Consider the following 17,048-nt stretch of genomic DNA (forward strand, 5'->3'; position numbering starts at 1 on the left):
TGGTTTTGTTTTTATCACTGAGCAGCAAGAGATGCTGCACGGCACAGTGGAGGGCAATTCTCCGTCACTGTCAAGGAGTTTTCTTGCTGTCTTCCTAGTTCCTACTGGTCTGTCGTTTTCTTTTCCCCTGTGGACTGTGCCACAGTGTTGTCACTTATCTGGGGAGGAGACTTGGGGTTTTGTGCCCACGGTGCTGGGATCATTAATTCCACAGAGTTGCTGAAAGATTGGGGCTTCATCTCTGATTTTCACAATAAGGGACCATCTTCTCTTTTGCATTTGAGAATGAATCTGCCTACTAATTTTATTCTTAAAAGACTTGTGCCCTGAAAATATTAAAGTACGTGCATGGAAAAGGAATTTATTGTGGAAATGAAAAGACACAGAATACTTGTATCCCTTCAAAAATTCAGATTGAATGAGGTTAAATATCTTGCTTGACATTTAGTTTTTTAAGGTCCATGGATTCTGTGTTTAAACGGAAACTACTAGCATTTTTATATTTAAAGACATTAAAGGGAACTATAAAATTCTGGTGCTGGAAGTATTTTAGCTCTTAAGCAGCCTCCTTTATTTACCAGATAAGTAAACTGAGGCCCACAGCAGATAGGTGGCATGCTAATGTCACCCAGCGTGGACCACCACTAGCAGAGTAAATATTTCCTAAATTAAACCAGTGACCTTTCTTCTGCATTACATGATTCCTTCAGAGTGAAGGAACTGTTGGCAAAATGGGATCCATCCACCCATCCAAACCCTACCCAGTGGTAATTCTACATGACTGCTTCCTCTAGTTCTCACCCTTACTAGTCAACAGTATCGAGCTCACCACCCTTACTGCAGCCTGTAATGTGGTTTTCTCACTTGTAGAAACTGCTAGACAGACAGTAATAAAACCCAGGCTAATAAAGTGGTTGGGGGTCTCAGAAGTTTCTTTAATTGCAACAAGTTAACCAGAACAAAAACATATTTACCAGAAGTTCATACAAGGCAAGCCTAACAAATATTGGATTTTTGTTACCCAAATTATACCACTGTTATCTCAGCAACCTAAAAGCCATTTAAAGAAACGAATGAATTTATCAAATGAAGATGAAAACATTTTTTTCAAATGCTCAATTCAGCATGGTTTCTAAAGTATCTCTTGATTTTACATAGTAAAGGTAGATAGAGAAAAATAGAGATAATTAATAGTCACCATTGATCTCTAAACCCCACTTTCTATGAGCAAAATCTCTTCTCCTTATCAGTCTCTGGCTGAAGATACTGCTCACTAGTGCCCAGTGCTGGTTGTTTGCTGGGCTGTGCTCAGAGGCACTTGGACGGTGCCGGTTAGCAACCCACCAGGGTGACTTGATCTTGCTCCTGGTTACACACCCTTCAAGGCAGACTCTCTAGCCATTCTGGATTTCTGTGAACATGGAGGGGCAGCCATGGAGACAGGCCACTGGCATCTTTCAAGTGAGAACTTGCTGCAACAGTAGAGTCAGCTAACGGCCTCAAGATAGAGCGCTTTTGAGATCTGTTGCCAGCTTAGAGCTGAGGACGGTGTCTCCCTAAGCAGCCCCAGCCACTAGCTGAGGACAGCAGGAGCATCAGGGCCTGGCTGTGACCCAGCACGGCAGTCCTCAGTGAGAGATCTTGCCGGAGCTTACTGCTGGGCTGGCCGAGACTTTCCAGAGCTGTAGTGCACTCTAAGACTATTTCTACCCCATTTTCCTCCTTCTCCTTTCACAGGTATGACACCTGCAGACTCTCCTTTATCTTTCAGAGGTGTTATTCCCAATAAATTGCCTTAGATTCTAAATCCTTTCTGCCTCCTGGATGACCCAAGCTGACACACTGAGCTAAAGCATCCTTTAATAAATCACTTTTTTTCATAATCCAATTATTCTAATTGAACACATTCTAAGAATCCTGTCTGAATTCGCAAGTTTATCCCTTTGCCCCACCACAGCTTCTGTTGATGGGTGAACCTGTGCAGCCATAGTAATGACAGGTGTCCTTGGGCCAGGTGTAGACACTTGAAGAAGCTCATGTCATGCAGGAGCTCTTTCTCAAGAATTTAAGTGAAGAGATAAGGAAACCATGGTTATGTGGTATTGAGATCTGGAGCTGTCAACTCACATTTGGAGTCGAGGCCAGAACTGGCACCATGGCAACTTCAGACGTCATGTAAAACATGGCTATGAGGAGATAGACACTAAAGGGCTTAGAGAGGAAGTGAGTCTGCTGCAGAGATGGAGAGATGCACGGAGATGGAGAGACGCACAGAGATGGGACACAATGGCATCGCCTCTTTGGAAGATAGTCCAGTAGCTTCCCACCAGCCATCATGCTTCTTGGTGGTTACCCAAAAGAACTGAAAACTTATGTCCAAATGAAAACCTGTACACAGATGTTTATAGCAGCTTTATTCATAATTGCTAAAACTTGGAAGCAACCAAGATGTTCTCATAGGTGAACAGATAAATAAATTGTGTACATCAAGATAATGGGATATTATTAAGTACTAAAAACAAATGTGCTCTGAAGAACTTTAAACGCATATTACAAAGTGAAAGAAGCCAATCTGAAAAGGCTACATACTATATGATTCCTTCTATATGACCTTCTGGGGAAGAGAAAACTACGGAGGCAGTAAAGGGATCAGTGATTGCCAGGGGTTGTGGGGAGGGAGAGATGATAGGCAGAGCACAGAGGATTTTTAGGGCAGTGAAAATACTCTGCATGATTCTCTAGTGATGGGCACATGCCATAATACATTTGTCCAAACCCACAGAATGTACACCACCAAAGTGCACCCCAAGGTAAACTATGGACTCGGGGTGATAATGTGTCAATATACGTCCATCAGTTGTAACAAATGTACCACTCTGGTGGCGGATGTGGGTAATGGGGAGACTATGCATCTGTGGAGGCGGGGGGATATGGGAAATCTCTGTACATTCCTCTCAATTTTGCTGTGATCCTAAAAATGCTCCCCAAAAATGAAGTTTAAAAAAAACCAAAAGCAAACAACTATAGCATCACAAAGGAAATGACTGCTTGCTGTCCAAGCCCATCAGCCCTTGATCCCAGATTCCTCAAGGTCTGGCTGCACACGTGGCTGTGGGACTTCACGAGGAGCCTCTGTGCTCTTACGTTACACTCCCCAATATTGAAGCCAGTTTGAGTGATAAAACAGTTCCCATGATAATTGCTCAGAAGCAGCCTTAGGTACTCACTCATCTCAGACTGGAGATGAACCTAGTTCCTTTGCCAATACTATTAAAAAGGATTTAGAGTTAATATCAAACTGGTGTTCTTCTCCCACCTGCCGGTATCATCTAAAGTGAACACACAGCCACTGGGGGGAGGTCTTCAACGCCATAATGCTCAGACAGTTCTTTTTTCCTTCCCTTTGTATTTCTACTCCATGTTCTTGCAAATCCACCAAAATCCAAGGTATTTTGAGATCTCGTTTTCCAAAATATAAAACGTAAATGGACCAGGTAAACTACATATAAATTTCAATTTAATTCAATAAAGATTAACCAAGCACCTCTTATGTGACTAGCAGTATGCTATCACCTATGAAAATGATGAGCATAAACGTAACCCAGTGCATCGGACCTTAATACTAATGTCATTCATTAGAAAAGCCATACACATATGAAATTAAAAAAAGTAAAATAACAACATAACGTGTCAAGTTCAAGTGCTCTAGACGTTGTAGGCACTTTATTTTTATTGCTGCTAAGCGTTATGGAGACGATGCATTAGCTCTAATTTGGCCATAATGATCACATTTCAGGTCTTTACAGATAAGCCAATTATTTTTTCAGTTAAAACAGTTTCAGATGTGTGAGATCTGTCAGTTCTTCTGGCCAGTGGACTCCTTGTAGGAAGGTCACAGGGTTGGAGTCACTTAACGTCCTTGACGGATAGAGCTTCAGGACGGTGAGGATGGAAAACACTGCAGGGCTTTCTTTCGCTCCTCGAGTAGTTAAACTCTTTATTTTATCACATAGTGTGACTAGACACTATAAATATCAATGCTCAAATGTATTTAGTGTGAATGTCAAATATTTGATCCTCATTGACATCTGGAATTTGTAAAAATCATTTAAATTAATTCAGAAAGAAAACAAGTCAAGCCAGCCAGAAGATGTAATTTAAAAAAATCAAAGGATTTTGGAGTATGTCTGAAATTATTCATCATCCAATTATGCACAAGTGTTTAAAATAAATCCTTGATCAATAAGGTTTGCAACTTCAGAATATTAAGTGTTTCCTTATGACCTTGAAATAAACTAGTTTTGCAAAACACAGCAAATAAAAATATTTTAATGAGACGGTTTGGGGAATAACTTTAGCTATGTTAAGGGCAAACACCATTTATTAACTTGCTTTATCTAATTTAGCCAAGGATTTGCACTCCATCCTGCTCAGATCCCCATCCTGAGGCCCGGCCCTGACAACACCCTGCAGGGGGAGTGAGCCGCTCAAGATTTTACCTGATGGAACGGGGAGATTCACCAGCTCTCCTGCTCGCCCTCAGCTCACCCCTCCTCGTCTCTGTCGGTTGCGTTTTTCACCCCCACAAGGAAGCGATGCTGGGCCGAGCGGCCCTGTGATTGTCCCCTCCTCACCCTCACCCGCAGGACCCTGTTTACCTAAACCATCCATCCTCTTCGGCTGCCTCCCTCTGTGCCGTCAGCTCCTGTATTCCATTCACAAAACAGACGTAAAACAGAGCTCCTAAGACCCTCGGCCGGTACGTTTATGGCCCTCTAAACAACTAGGCCCGTCTCCCTATGTCTCCTGACGTAAGCAGCTTCTTTTAGACGCGGGGAAACTCTCCGCCAGACCCTCGGCTCCTGCACCGGGCCTGGCCCCAGCCTCCTCACAGCCCCACAGCCCCTCCCGCACCCACGGTCCAGCCCACCTCCACTCTGCCCACTTTCTGCGCTGGACTTCCCAGCCCCCGTGGGAGGCACCAACGACCTTCCTGACTCCCGGGAAAGGCTTACCAGCATCTCTAGAACTTTAAAGGCCGTCATGTTGTGGAAGGGCAGAGCTTTGGTCTGGAGCTCTGGAAGCTCTCACTGGACACCCACGACGTGGATCCCGTCCCTGGACGACCTTCCCTCACAAGGGTGCAGGTTCTTTGAAGGGGCCGCTAGACGCTCTGACGTAGGAGAGTGAACACGCCCGACTTGGGTTTGAATTCTGCTCTTACTTTCTCTGGCCACAGGCCGGTCACTCACCATCTTTAACCGCCAGTTTCCCCAAATGGAAGATGAAATAACAACATCCCCGGCGTAGAATTGTGGTGAAAATTACAGCAAAGAAGTATCTGGCAACTGAACATGTTTATCAATTTGATTTTTGTTTTTCTATCAGGTCCCAATTACTCAGCCTGAAGCCGCCTGTGATAATAAAACGTCATTTTCCCCCCTTTCTTTTGACAGGCTGTAGAAGATGAATGCAAACATCTGAACGTTTCAAATTTGTTCTTATTTTTCTCTAGGGAAGTGGAGAAAGAAAGCTGGTCCTGTAAGTATTCTTCCTTGAAATGAAGAGGGAGGGAGCAGGGGTAGGAGAGAGGAGAAAGAGAAGTAAGAAGAGGAGGAAAGTTGGAGGGAGTGGGGAGAAAAAGGGAGGCAGGGAGGGAGAAAGCAGAGCGAGAGAGAGTTCATGCTTTTATATGAGACAAGTTGAATGTTATTCGACCGAAAACACAGAGGAGCTTCCAAAACACCATATTTATAAAGCCCAATTTCTTCGGATTTCAAAATACTTGCAAACGTAGGTCAGCCTGCAAATCAAAGAAGTGTTTCCCATCTACTCCTTGAGCGTTCTGAAGTAACCTGCTCCCATATAGCCAGAGATGAATGTGAAGCAGGTGCCTGCCTGTTTGCTTAACCTGGCTTGGCCAGGAGCTGTGAACGCTGGCTCAGAAGACCTGATTTAACAGTGTCCAGCCAACACACCTCACACCTTAGCACTGAGTGTGCCTGTGAGCCAAACTGGGCCTTGGCTCTGGCAGAAAAGAGTTATCCTAAATAACCACGGCACAAGGAAGTGGGGGAGGTTCTCGTCTAATCATGCAAGTGAAGGTTGCCAAATTCTGTCATTTTCTCAGCCTCCTACAATGAAAACAGCAACTGAAAATGTGAGAAGACATCCCAGGACCTGACTTCTAGATAACATTACTGATTCAGTTCTCTTTTTGGGATGCTGAAAACCTCCCAAAAAAGAAACCTCCATTACTTGTAATCTTCCACAGAGCTTGGCTCCACAACAGTCATCTTAAGAAAATCTAAGAACTTTGAAATGCATTAATCCCCAGTGAACTGGATCTTTGCAACATATTCATTCTTAGTGTTTTGGCAAAGTAGCCCCATGTCACTAGCTTAATTGATGGCAGGTTATTTTCCAGTTGTCAAATAAACTTTTCCTATTTAAGAGTCAGAAATAAAAACATTCACTCGTAGAGGAACTGAATAATTTGGAACACGAACAACATAAGTATTTATTTGAAAAACATTTTCCATTTAAGTAAAATGGCAAATCAGCTGTAGTAGCTCTTACTACTAATTCTAATTCACACTCACAGTCACTTTTATTCATCATATTCAAAGATACTGCTACAGAAAAACATTTCACCAAGTATTTAGAAAAAAATATATACAGACTCTCCAACAGAAAGTTAATTAAAATAACAAGCCAGGCAATTTAAAGCTAAGATATGAAACAAGCTGACATTTATAAACACAAATAAATAAATATGTACAAAAGAGTCTATGCCGACAACAAAGAAAAGCTTTACAACGCAAGTAATGGTGAAGACTGGAAAATAGCTCAGGAGCCTAGACTAAGACTCTAACAAAATATAGTCTAAAAAGAGGAAAAAGAAGAAGAAGAAGAAACCCAGATTCTGAATTGATGTTATTCTCAAAGTTAGGCTAAACTAAATTTTGGCTCCACAGCTGAATTCCTGTCCCTTTGTTCTGAGGGCCAGCGCAGGGGAGGACCACCTGCTGAGCGCTGGGCCCTCAGAATGATGGGCCTTCGACATCCATTTCAAAAGCTTCTGTTCAGCTGGTTCTTCATTTTTCTAAAGTGGAGCTGACGTTATTGTCGAATATGAAAAAAAAAGTGTTTTCCCAGATCTGGATGAACATGAGTAGAAATCAAAGCCATTTTTGAAGCTCTCTCTTAAATTACTAAAAACTAAATAAGCACTTTGCATAGAAATCTCACAGTAGAAAGCTAATTAAATTCTACCATGAATCTCTAAGGCTTGCGAGGAAGCACATGAAGGTTCAGTGACTACTGAAGGTGAATTTTCATCTGTATGTCACCTCTGCCAGAATAAGCAGCCTGTTCTATCACCTACAGAAAGGACCTGGCTCTCCTGGAGCGAATCTAGTGACGTTATTACTCTCCTTTCCTATGATCCACACCCCTCGCCCGTGAAGGCCAAGGTGGGCATGCTCATCTCTCCCAGGCCAGTGTTCCAGGCTGCTGCAAAATGGAACCGTAATAAAAACCCACCACCACATCATCTTACCATCCATTCAAGTCTGCAAATTGCTTCATGACAGAAGATCAGCAAAAGGCGAGAAGCCCCTCGGTTGCTGCGTAGCCTGAAAGCTGTCCTGCTTCTCAGACCAAGGGCTACCTGCTCTGTGCCCAGAGAAAGGCCCCCAGTGGCTCAGTTCTGGCTTCTGTGTTTCAGCAGACTGGCTCTGCCAGAATTCTCATCTCCTCATCACAGGCCGCTACCTCCCAGACCCCAACACTTCCCAGATAAGCTGGAGCAGATGGACAGGTACAGCATGTGCTGAGACCAATTTCTAAGACACTGGAAATGGCTCCATCATTTAAGAACAGTTAAAATGTAATCTCCTACACATTCACTAGCAAGCGTATTACTCAGGATAGTTTGAAAGTTGGGTAAGTTGCTCAATATTATGCATGGCTTGTAGGCAGAAACCTAACCCATAAATAACACACCATCTACCTTGCCAGATCTCCTCCGGCTCTTATAATCAGAAGACTTACGTACAGATGGTTTTTAGACTAGCAGTTGTAGACCCAGATGTTTATAAATTAGTTTGATGATGATAAGTCACCCACACGTCCCAGTTTCTATTCCTTGGAACAAAACTCCTGAAGGAGGAAATAAGAGGCTTTTTATTTACGCAAGTGGAAATGTCTTCAAGTCTCTAGAGCAAGGACAGGACCACGGAGCCTCAATGGTTGTATTTCCTAAAAGGGAGAGACTATGGTACACAGCATGCCTCATGGCAATTCTCATTCCTCCCATGAGCCATGGACTCAAGACACAGCAGAGGAGCGAAAGCAAAGGTGGAGGGGATTTGTCCTCCAAGCACTGCCGCGAGACCCGCGCTCACGGAACGCCAGCACTGACGTGATTCAGATGCGTGGGGTTAAATTATAACGATGATGACGCTCAAGCCTTGGGTGACGAACAGGATACGTGAAAAAGAAATTTACACGCCCTCATATTAACTAGGTCAAAATTTGGGGAATCCTTTCTTTCTTGAGCATGTTAGGGTCTCGAAGGTTAAATGTTTGGTATAAGCAGAAAACTTCCTTTCTAAGCCTTGAGTCAGACAGTAAACATTCTTTTGTATCTGTGGTTGAAATTTCACTGAAAAAGAGGAAGTGCTACTGCTTTCAGAGAAACTAGCACTGAGATGGGACTGTGGGCGTCCAGAATAGTGAGAAATATCCGGACGCTTCTGAGTGTTGAGAAAGACAATGCAGCTAATGGCCACATCCAAACCTAACTATCAGGTAGGGTGTGCGTGAGCTCTGAACCAGGGCTCCTCCCCAGCTCTGCCTCTCCCATCACTCCTTTAATGTCCCCGAGGTCTGATTAGCCTGGTTCAATTATATATTTAAAAAAATCACATCCCCTATGGGTACTGAGTCATGTTTCTCTCAGAACTGAAGTTTTGGTGATGATGGAAACTCCCCTGTGGCAGAAATACACTCAGAAGACAGAGTCTGAATTTCACAAAAGGCTTCTTAACGAAATACAGTCCTCACATATATGCAGTTACCTAGACAACTGCACGTTTACATCTGCTAGCCACGGTTTTCACTGCGTGCAGGTCTTCACATTTCTGCAGACTGAGTCCTCTTTCTTATATTACAGACGTTAAAACTTTGTGCTGTGGCTGAAGGAGTCTGACATGATAATATTTTTATAGAAGTTGTCTGAATGAGCATTGCAATAACCCTTGACCTTATCAAGGACTTGATGGACAGGAATGATTGACGTCTGCTCTCCGTCAGCATGGGTCAGCTTGGAGGAGGGCTTGTCCGTGGAAGCACTGTCTGTAAGAAATGATACAAGAAATTAGGCTGCAAGATGAGCTGCTGACGTGCCTCAGGGCCGCCAAACTGGACACTATTTTGCACAAAAGAAATGAAGCTCTGGTTCCTTCTTCGGTTAGGTAACAGGCAGCTCTAAAATTTCACGGTCTTCATCTTCAAAATGCATTCTTACGTATGAATGAATGTTAATTTGCCATCTAGTAATTTGCGTTGGGGTTTCAGAAATGTTCTTCTAAGTGATATTTTTCAAATAGAATAATCAGAATACTGCAGCAAAAATATACGTGGCAGATGGCTCAAAAGAAGAAGTGACAGATTATATAACAAGTGAATTAAAAGATGCTGAAATATTTATGGAAGAAATTATATGATATCTAAGATATGTTTTCAAAATAATACAGGAAGGGGAAAATTGGTAGGTGGCTATGAGTTGATAGGTATAAGGGGATTCATTATACTAGTCTATTTTTTATATATGTTTGAAACTTTTCAGAATAAAAAATTTTATAAAATATAATTTAAAGGATTTTGGAGAATAAAAGTGAATAAAAGTAAACATAAAAGTCTATTTTGAACATATTTTCCCATGGCTTTTAGCTTGTGAAATGATTGGAATACAGGAAAAAAAGCATCTTTTGTTAATTATTTTTAAATTTCAGAAATCAGAATCTTTATCAGAAATATTTTAAGTACATGTATTTACTAACTATGCTACAGTCTCAGAATGATGTTATTGCTGACAGCAGTATCAGAGTAATCGATGGCAATAAAGGACTGCTAAATACACTTCCGAATTTCTCAATATATTTAAATATCATTTCCCTAGACCCAAAAGCTTTCTAAAATGGGCTCAGATAGTGCTCTGAAACTCACTTAAGCTCTACTATCTACAAATCCATATGGTTATCTTCATGTATATCTTGTAAGTATCTACCCTCCTCCCTTCTCCCAACAGATTTTGGAGAAAAATTCTACTCTAAAATTAACCACAGAGATTTCACACCCAAGAAGGAGCAAATATGACCTTCTACAAAGTACTCAGTTCCCTACAGATGTGTCCTCTTTATTCACCATAGAAGAGGCAAAAACTCTATCATGAAAAATTCCTTCTAGGAATCGTGGCTCCAAAATTAGAACGTTCACTCCAGGAGTTTTATGTTTCGAGGTAAGTTGGACCCAGTATGTGACATCACATTAAAAATCCATCAATAATTGGTAAAAGTTATCATTGCTGCATCTGTTGTCTTTGGAACTGACTCAACTTGTTCAACTGTCGTCTTGTGTTGGAGCAGACACGAAATAAAACGAAGGCTAAAACAGGAAATGGTGTGCTCACCCCATACTAAAGGAAGCAAGAGAGAGCAGACAGTTTATGGGAAGGACGGGCAGAGTGCAGCATGGCAGAATGATTACGTCCCAGGACTGGTGAGATGAAGCTCAGGGAGACACTGTCTGGGCCCCTCCCCACTTAGCTCTCAGCAAGCTGATTGATCCTGTGTTTCCCTCAGTTCATATTCACTAGCCATTGGTTTTCTGTTGGAGATTTTTCTATTGACTTAAATCTCAACAATGAACAATTTGTGCCTGATGTTTTTAGAAAACCACACATGCTCAAACTTCAAGGTGATACTCATTCTGTTTCATTGACGACTTCCATGTACTTTTTAGAGATCTGACCAGCTCTATTCCCAATATATGACCCAATTTTCTGGGTCTTCCTAGTACAATAAAGTAAAATTCTGAGCAAGAGCTGTACTTCAATATATATGCTCTTCCCAGTCCTCTGGTTAGATTTTACTTTAGGGGCAATCCAGATTTTGATGATAGCTGCAAGTTTGAAAACCAGGGGCTAGGGAAATGAACTCTAATTTGACCTACGCTGAAATTTCAAGCAGATAAAAATCTTCAAAAAGCTCGCTTGGAATTGACAATTTTTCTTTATGACTTCTATGAATGTACCATGACATATCCAGTAATTCATAAAAGCAGTGGAAAAGTAAAGAATTTCACTCTCTTCTGCAACAAACTTCTCAAGTACTGCTTTTTTTGTTATTTTACCTGATATGTGACCCACCAACTCCAGAACATGGCACATTTCCTAGAAGGAGCGGCTTACAGACACCCCCATGCAGAGAGCCAGCACAGCACACAACCATTTGAAATTTCAGAAATTCCAGCTCAATGCAGAAATGTCATTGTGCTAGCTGAGAGGTATTATAAAAAACAAGCAATTTTGCTGGTGCAGCAAGAGTCTTAGCTCAATCCATGCAAATATTCTCTTACTACCTTGCAAAAAATTCATGCATTCAAAAAAGTAATAAAAGTTTACCTGAATGATCCACTTTTGTTGAAGGAATGCTCTTAGAAGACATTATCTACACCATAAACATATGAATTTCTAATCAATTCCAAGAATAAACCAACTAGATATCCATGATGATACATAGTGACTTTCTCATCCTCCAAGTGGCCTAAGCACACCAGCAGTCCCCCTGAGAAGTGGCCAGGTAGCAGAAGGCCTTTTGTAGGTCAGTTGATTGGAAACCAGAATTTATTATATCACAGAAGTAATGCCATATAGAAGACTATATCCTTACGCTAGTTGACAAGAACCTATTTCACCTCAAGGCTTTTGCTATGAGAAACAGAAAAATGTTAATGCATTCTTTAATTCTTTAACACACACACACACACACTCGTCATATTGAAATATTAAAGTTTTTCTTTGGTTTCTCCATTTCTGCGTTTCCTTTTATCTTCTAGTCAGTTTTCCCCCTGATGCTTAATACTGCCAAATATTTCATTAATACTTCCAAAATGCCCCCTGTTCCAAATTATCTACCTTGTTATCTTCTCTCCCCTTTTGATAGCGGCATTTCTCCAGGATAGCTATTCTCAGCTGTGTTAAGAGGAAAACAATTCACTTGGTCTAGCAATCCCCATTCATTCATAAGTGAGTTACAATGCATTAACTATTTCCATTTTAAAAGAGGAGGCAAAGTGAATATCTAGTTTTAAGGCTGATTAAATAAAGTGAAAAGTTCATTCATTATAAGTAAAGAGATTTTGTGCCAGGGAACCACCAATTAGGGAGAATGATGCAGCTCAGACTATACCCCTGTCAGCAATTTCCTTACATGGGTATTTCAGGCAGGGCTGCACAGACCTCTTAATTGTTGGCAAAATTGTTTGTGTACAGGACTCAGAGGCTGCACCTTATTCTGGAAGAGAGTCTATAGCTTTTATTTGATTCTCAAAAATGTACTTGACTCCAAGAAACTTTCAGAACTGCCGTCCTAAGCTGCTCCAAGGTTTCCGATCTTTCTTTAATTAAACTTTTGAATTAACAAACTCTCTAAAGGCTCAAACTTTTTTCCACGGTGCTATTTTGAATCCCAGGCAGTGGCCACTCCAGGGGCAAGGCACAGAGAGTGGTGCAGGCAGGGACGTGTGGAAGGATTCAAAAGTACATACGGGTCATTTGAAATTCAAACATTTGCAACGTGAACATTTACAGACACATCACACAACAAACTCCCGATTTGCAAAAAGCCAAATATAAATCTGTTCTGTGTCATTAACCTCTGCTTATGTTTAATAGCTAAACAAATTCAAAATTAAAAAGTATTTCCATTATCCTTGTAGAGCGTCTTTAACTAGGAATGTGCTGGGTGCTAAGTGCTGACAGCTGTTTGCTTGAGATTTAGTGTTTAAAAGTAGCAGTTCTGCTATTTTCCTTTGAAATGGTTAAAAGATTACACCTTTTCGCACCACTCACTGGCTATCAAATACTGCAAAATAGTCTTTATTTTCACGTTGTCTTCAGGATTGTTCACACACAGGCTCAGTGTCAGAGTGTGTGGTCATTGTAAATATCATGAAGAGACAGGCGAGCAACAAAGACACGATGTTTCTCACCATCCTGCATCACTTTTCAAATATGATGTTCTCTATTAAGGACTAAATATAACATACATCCTGGATGGTGTTTCTTCCTATTCCCATGCCAACTTGCCAAGTAACTTTCAACCTATGCTAAAATAATCTACAACTCAATTTCTACATTTTTAAAATAAAAACACATAGCTTTTAAAACAACATACCAAATTTTTTAAACAACACAAAGCTTTGAATCAAATGAAGTCACAATAATGTTCAGTGTTAATGATATTATGACCATATAGATTCGATTTTGGCTGTTAAATTTTAAAAGAGACAAAATATTCACACAGGTGCTAGATAAAGTCTTCAAATAGATTTTGATTTTCACAAACCTAAAATAAGCACCCTAATGGGCACTGGAACCAATCAATCTTCATGATATGCCAATTTTCGCAATGAAAACACAATGATAACTGTACCTAAGAAGGCTCACCACGGCCAGAACGACTCACCAGTGTGGCTGTTCCTCTTGAAGTAGGTTGTGGAGCTGGACTTCGATTTGGATGTAAGGTAGGTGGAGTTGGAACCAATGGAACTTGAGGACAAAGATTTTCCGAGATTGTCAGAACTCTTCTTGATGATATTGGTAGCTGTCTTACTCCAGTCTGAAAGAAACGACATCTCTCACGAATCTGCTTTAAGGGAATACGTTCTGCCCTCAAGAATCATCATCACCTTATTTAAGCAATTTGCTTAGAGCGTTCAATTTTCTGAAACACGGGCAATAGCGCAGAGAAGAGAGTGACATTTAATCAACAGTAAACTGAAGAAACAGATACGTTTCTTACTTTGACCCTGTATATGTATTGTTTAAAATCCTACTTTAATATCCTAAGGATGAGAAGTAACCACTGATGATAAAAAAAAAAGTACTACTTTTCTTCAGGTATTTTTAATATTATGTCTTTGCCTAATAATGTAATTGAGGAGCTCAAAAATGTGGAAAGGTGTGGCGCCTCTGGATATCTGAGTTGTTCAATGAGACATATGACCTTGGGCAACTCACTCAACCTGTCTGGAATTCATGTCTCCCCTTTGCAGAACAGGAGGGCCGGGCCCAGAGTCCTCAGATCTCTCTGTAGTCCTCATGCACTAAGATCCCACCGAGCATCTGCACTCCCCCGACCTTGACATCCTGCTACCATTGGGGCTGGGCTGCTTCGACTGGAAGGCTACCTGACCAACGTTGCTGACTCCTCTGAGATGTGAAAACCAGCAAGCCCCCTTACCTGAGTTGTCCGCTAACCGAAACCTCCCGCAGCAGAGATGCCGCCTCCACTGCTTCTGGACATTTTCCTTCATGGCGCAGTGGAAGACAAATATAAACAAGCCTGGGATGAAAGAGAATACGGACGTTTAAGCCAACGGAAACACTTTTTAAGATAAATCTTGTAAGACACATGGATTCATTTTAATTTAAATTTTTACATCTGAGTCACTAGGAAACACAGAGCTAGGGATCTTGCTGTGTGGAGTGGATGTCTTAATCCTTTAGAACAGCACACAGAGCTCAGACAAACCAGAATAATCACCTCGACTCCATTCTGTCTCTGCCTGTTCTGTGCGCTATTCGTGATGACTTAACCGAAAGACTAAGCTGAAATAGGCAATATTCAATTTAAGAGGAATTTAGCATTTCCAGTGTATTTGTTCTAAAATTATGGGAAAACATTTCACAAAATTTAGAAAAAGGAGAAAACATCCATGTGCTCATCATCTATTTCAGTTTGTGTCTTCTAAGCTATCTTATGTATGCACATTAGTATAAGTCTGGGCCAGAGAAAAGCGGTATTTTTGCAGGTCAAAAATGGTCCCAAATCAGCAAATTCATGTGGCTCCACCTGGCCTGCTTTAGTTTCTCAACATTTTAACACAGAAATATTTCAGAAATATTGTGAAACAGTCTTCAATTTTTCTTTTTTTTTTTTTTGAGGAAGATTAGCCCTGAGTTAACATCTGCTGCTAATCCTCCCCTTTTTGCTGAGGAAGACTGGCTCTGAGCTAACATCCGTGCCCATCTTCCTCCACTTTATACGTGGGACGCCTACCACAGCATGGCATGCCAAGTGGCACCACGTCTGCACCCGGGATCCGAACTGGTGAACCCTGGGCCACCAAAGAGGAACATGCAAACTTAACTGCTGTGCCACTGGGCCGGCCCAATTGTCATTTTTATAGTGACTCTCGGCACCTATCAAAAATTGCCTGTGTCACCTGGGCTCTGGAAGCCAACCCCTGTGAACTTTTCAAGGAATTTCCTTCTGCATTTTTACCCTCTCTTTTCTATCTCATCAATTTCTCCCTCTATACTTGGTTATTCCCATGACTTACAAGCATATTCTAGTAACTCCCTTTTAAAAATCAAACAAAAAATTCCTCCTTCAACCCCTAATCTTCTTCCAGCTTCAACTTCTTCATTTCCTTTCCCAATAAATAAAACTTCTTGAAATGGTTAACTTCTGCTGTCTCCAGCTTTCCTCATTTCTTCTCTTCTCAACCCACTCCAAACAGGCTCTATCCACATCTACAATGCCACTCCGACTGCTCTCGTAAAAATCACAGCGACTCCCACATTGCTAACTCAGTTCTCATTCCCATTTTACTAGACCACCCAACAGCATTCAACACAATTGACCATCCTCCTATTCTTGACACCATTTTCTCCTAGGTTTTTTCCCAATTTTCTTCCTGTTCTCCTTGATAGACTTTTTGGCTTTACTTTTAAATGTTGACATGTCCGTGCCGCAGTCCAGGATTTCTATCTTTTCTATGGCTACACTGTCCCAGCAGGTGTAATCTCACCCAGTCGTGTTGGACAAGTACCATATGCTAATTTTCATATTTGCCCCCATTCCCTTCTCTCCTCAGCACCACCACAATTCCAACCCATAATGCTTACAGGACATCTTCACTTGGTTGTATCTCCACTTAGCAGCATCTCAAACCCCTAATATTCTAAATAGAAGTCGTCTTCATCACTACCCTCAAATCAACATATCAAGCTTATTCCTGCCCGACACCACTTCCAAGGCTCTTCCTTCAAATCTTTCCGTAACACGTTCCTATCTGTCATTCAGGTCTCAGATGGATTGTTAACTCCTCAAAGAGGCATCATCAACTGTTTACTGTATTTTTTTACGTCTTAGCCTCTAGTCACACACTTGCACATACCTATTTTTGTTGTGGCAATGATCAGTACCTGATATCCTTATATTCCTCATCTATTCACTTATTTGTTTTCTTCTTCTTCTTCTTCTTCTTCTTCTTTTTGGTGAGGAAGATTCACCCTGAGCTAACATCTGTGCCAATCCTCCTCTATTTTGTATGTGGGTCGCCACCATAGCACGGCTGTGACAAGTGGTGTAGGTCTGCACCTAGAAACTGAACCCAGGCTGCTGAAGCAGACGACGCCAAACTAAACCCCTAGGCCATGGGCCAGCCCCATTTACTTGTTTTCTTGGTTATCTCCTGCTAGTAGATAATAAGCTCCAAGAACACAGAGATGTTTGTCTATCCAATGCTGTACTGGCCATTCCCAGAAGGATGCCAAGAACTATGCAGGAACTCCACGAATGTTTGTGGAATGAATGAATGAATAGTAAGATTAATCGTTCATCTGTTCCACATGAGTTAATTAGACACTTACACATATTCTAATGTGTTAAATGTGTTTGGAGATGGGGCTTAAAAACAGGAGTGACTAGAACACAAACTAAGGGGTGAGAGGAACACAATGAAAATACGTT

General features: G+C 41.4%; 1 protein-coding gene and 1 long non-coding RNA gene across 13 annotated transcripts in view; both read right to left on the minus strand.

Moving 5' to 3' along the window:
- Positions 1–3,692: 3,692 nt before the first annotated feature.
- On the minus strand, positions 3,693–5,931 carry LOC103558477 (uncharacterized). The gene is made up of 3 exons (XR_546731.2): positions 5,016–5,931; positions 4,659–4,705; positions 3,693–4,088 (listed from the first exon to the last, which is right to left on the minus strand). It is a non-coding gene; the product is annotated as an uncharacterized lncRNA (long non-coding RNA).
- A 561-nt stretch (positions 5,932–6,492) lies between these two features.
- ADGRG6 (adhesion G protein-coupled receptor G6) overlaps positions 6,493–17,048 on the minus strand; it is a 133,273-nt gene continuing 122,717 nt past the window's right edge. For 6 of the 12 annotated variants that reach the window (XM_070603267.1, XM_070603264.1, XM_070603268.1 and 3 more), the window contains 4 exons: positions 14,532–14,633; positions 13,755–13,907; positions 11,690–11,735; positions 6,493–9,360 (listed from right to left, as the gene is read on the minus strand). In XM_070603267.1, the coding sequence (XP_070459368.1) occupies positions 11,722–11,735; positions 13,755–13,907; positions 14,532–14,633 (269 nt within the window). In that variant the 3' untranslated portion in view covers positions 6,493–9,360; positions 11,690–11,721. The remainder of the gene's footprint in view (positions 9,361–11,689; positions 11,736–13,754; positions 13,908–14,531; positions 14,634–17,048) is intronic. The other 6 variants (XM_070603260.1, XM_070603257.1, XM_070603258.1 and 3 more) reach the window with 1 other exon arrangement.

This window comes from Equus przewalskii, chromosome 32, assembly GCF_037783145.1.
Source record: "Equus przewalskii isolate Varuska chromosome 32, EquPr2, whole genome shotgun sequence".
NCBI lineage: Eukaryota > Metazoa > Chordata > Mammalia > Perissodactyla > Equidae > Equus > Equus przewalskii.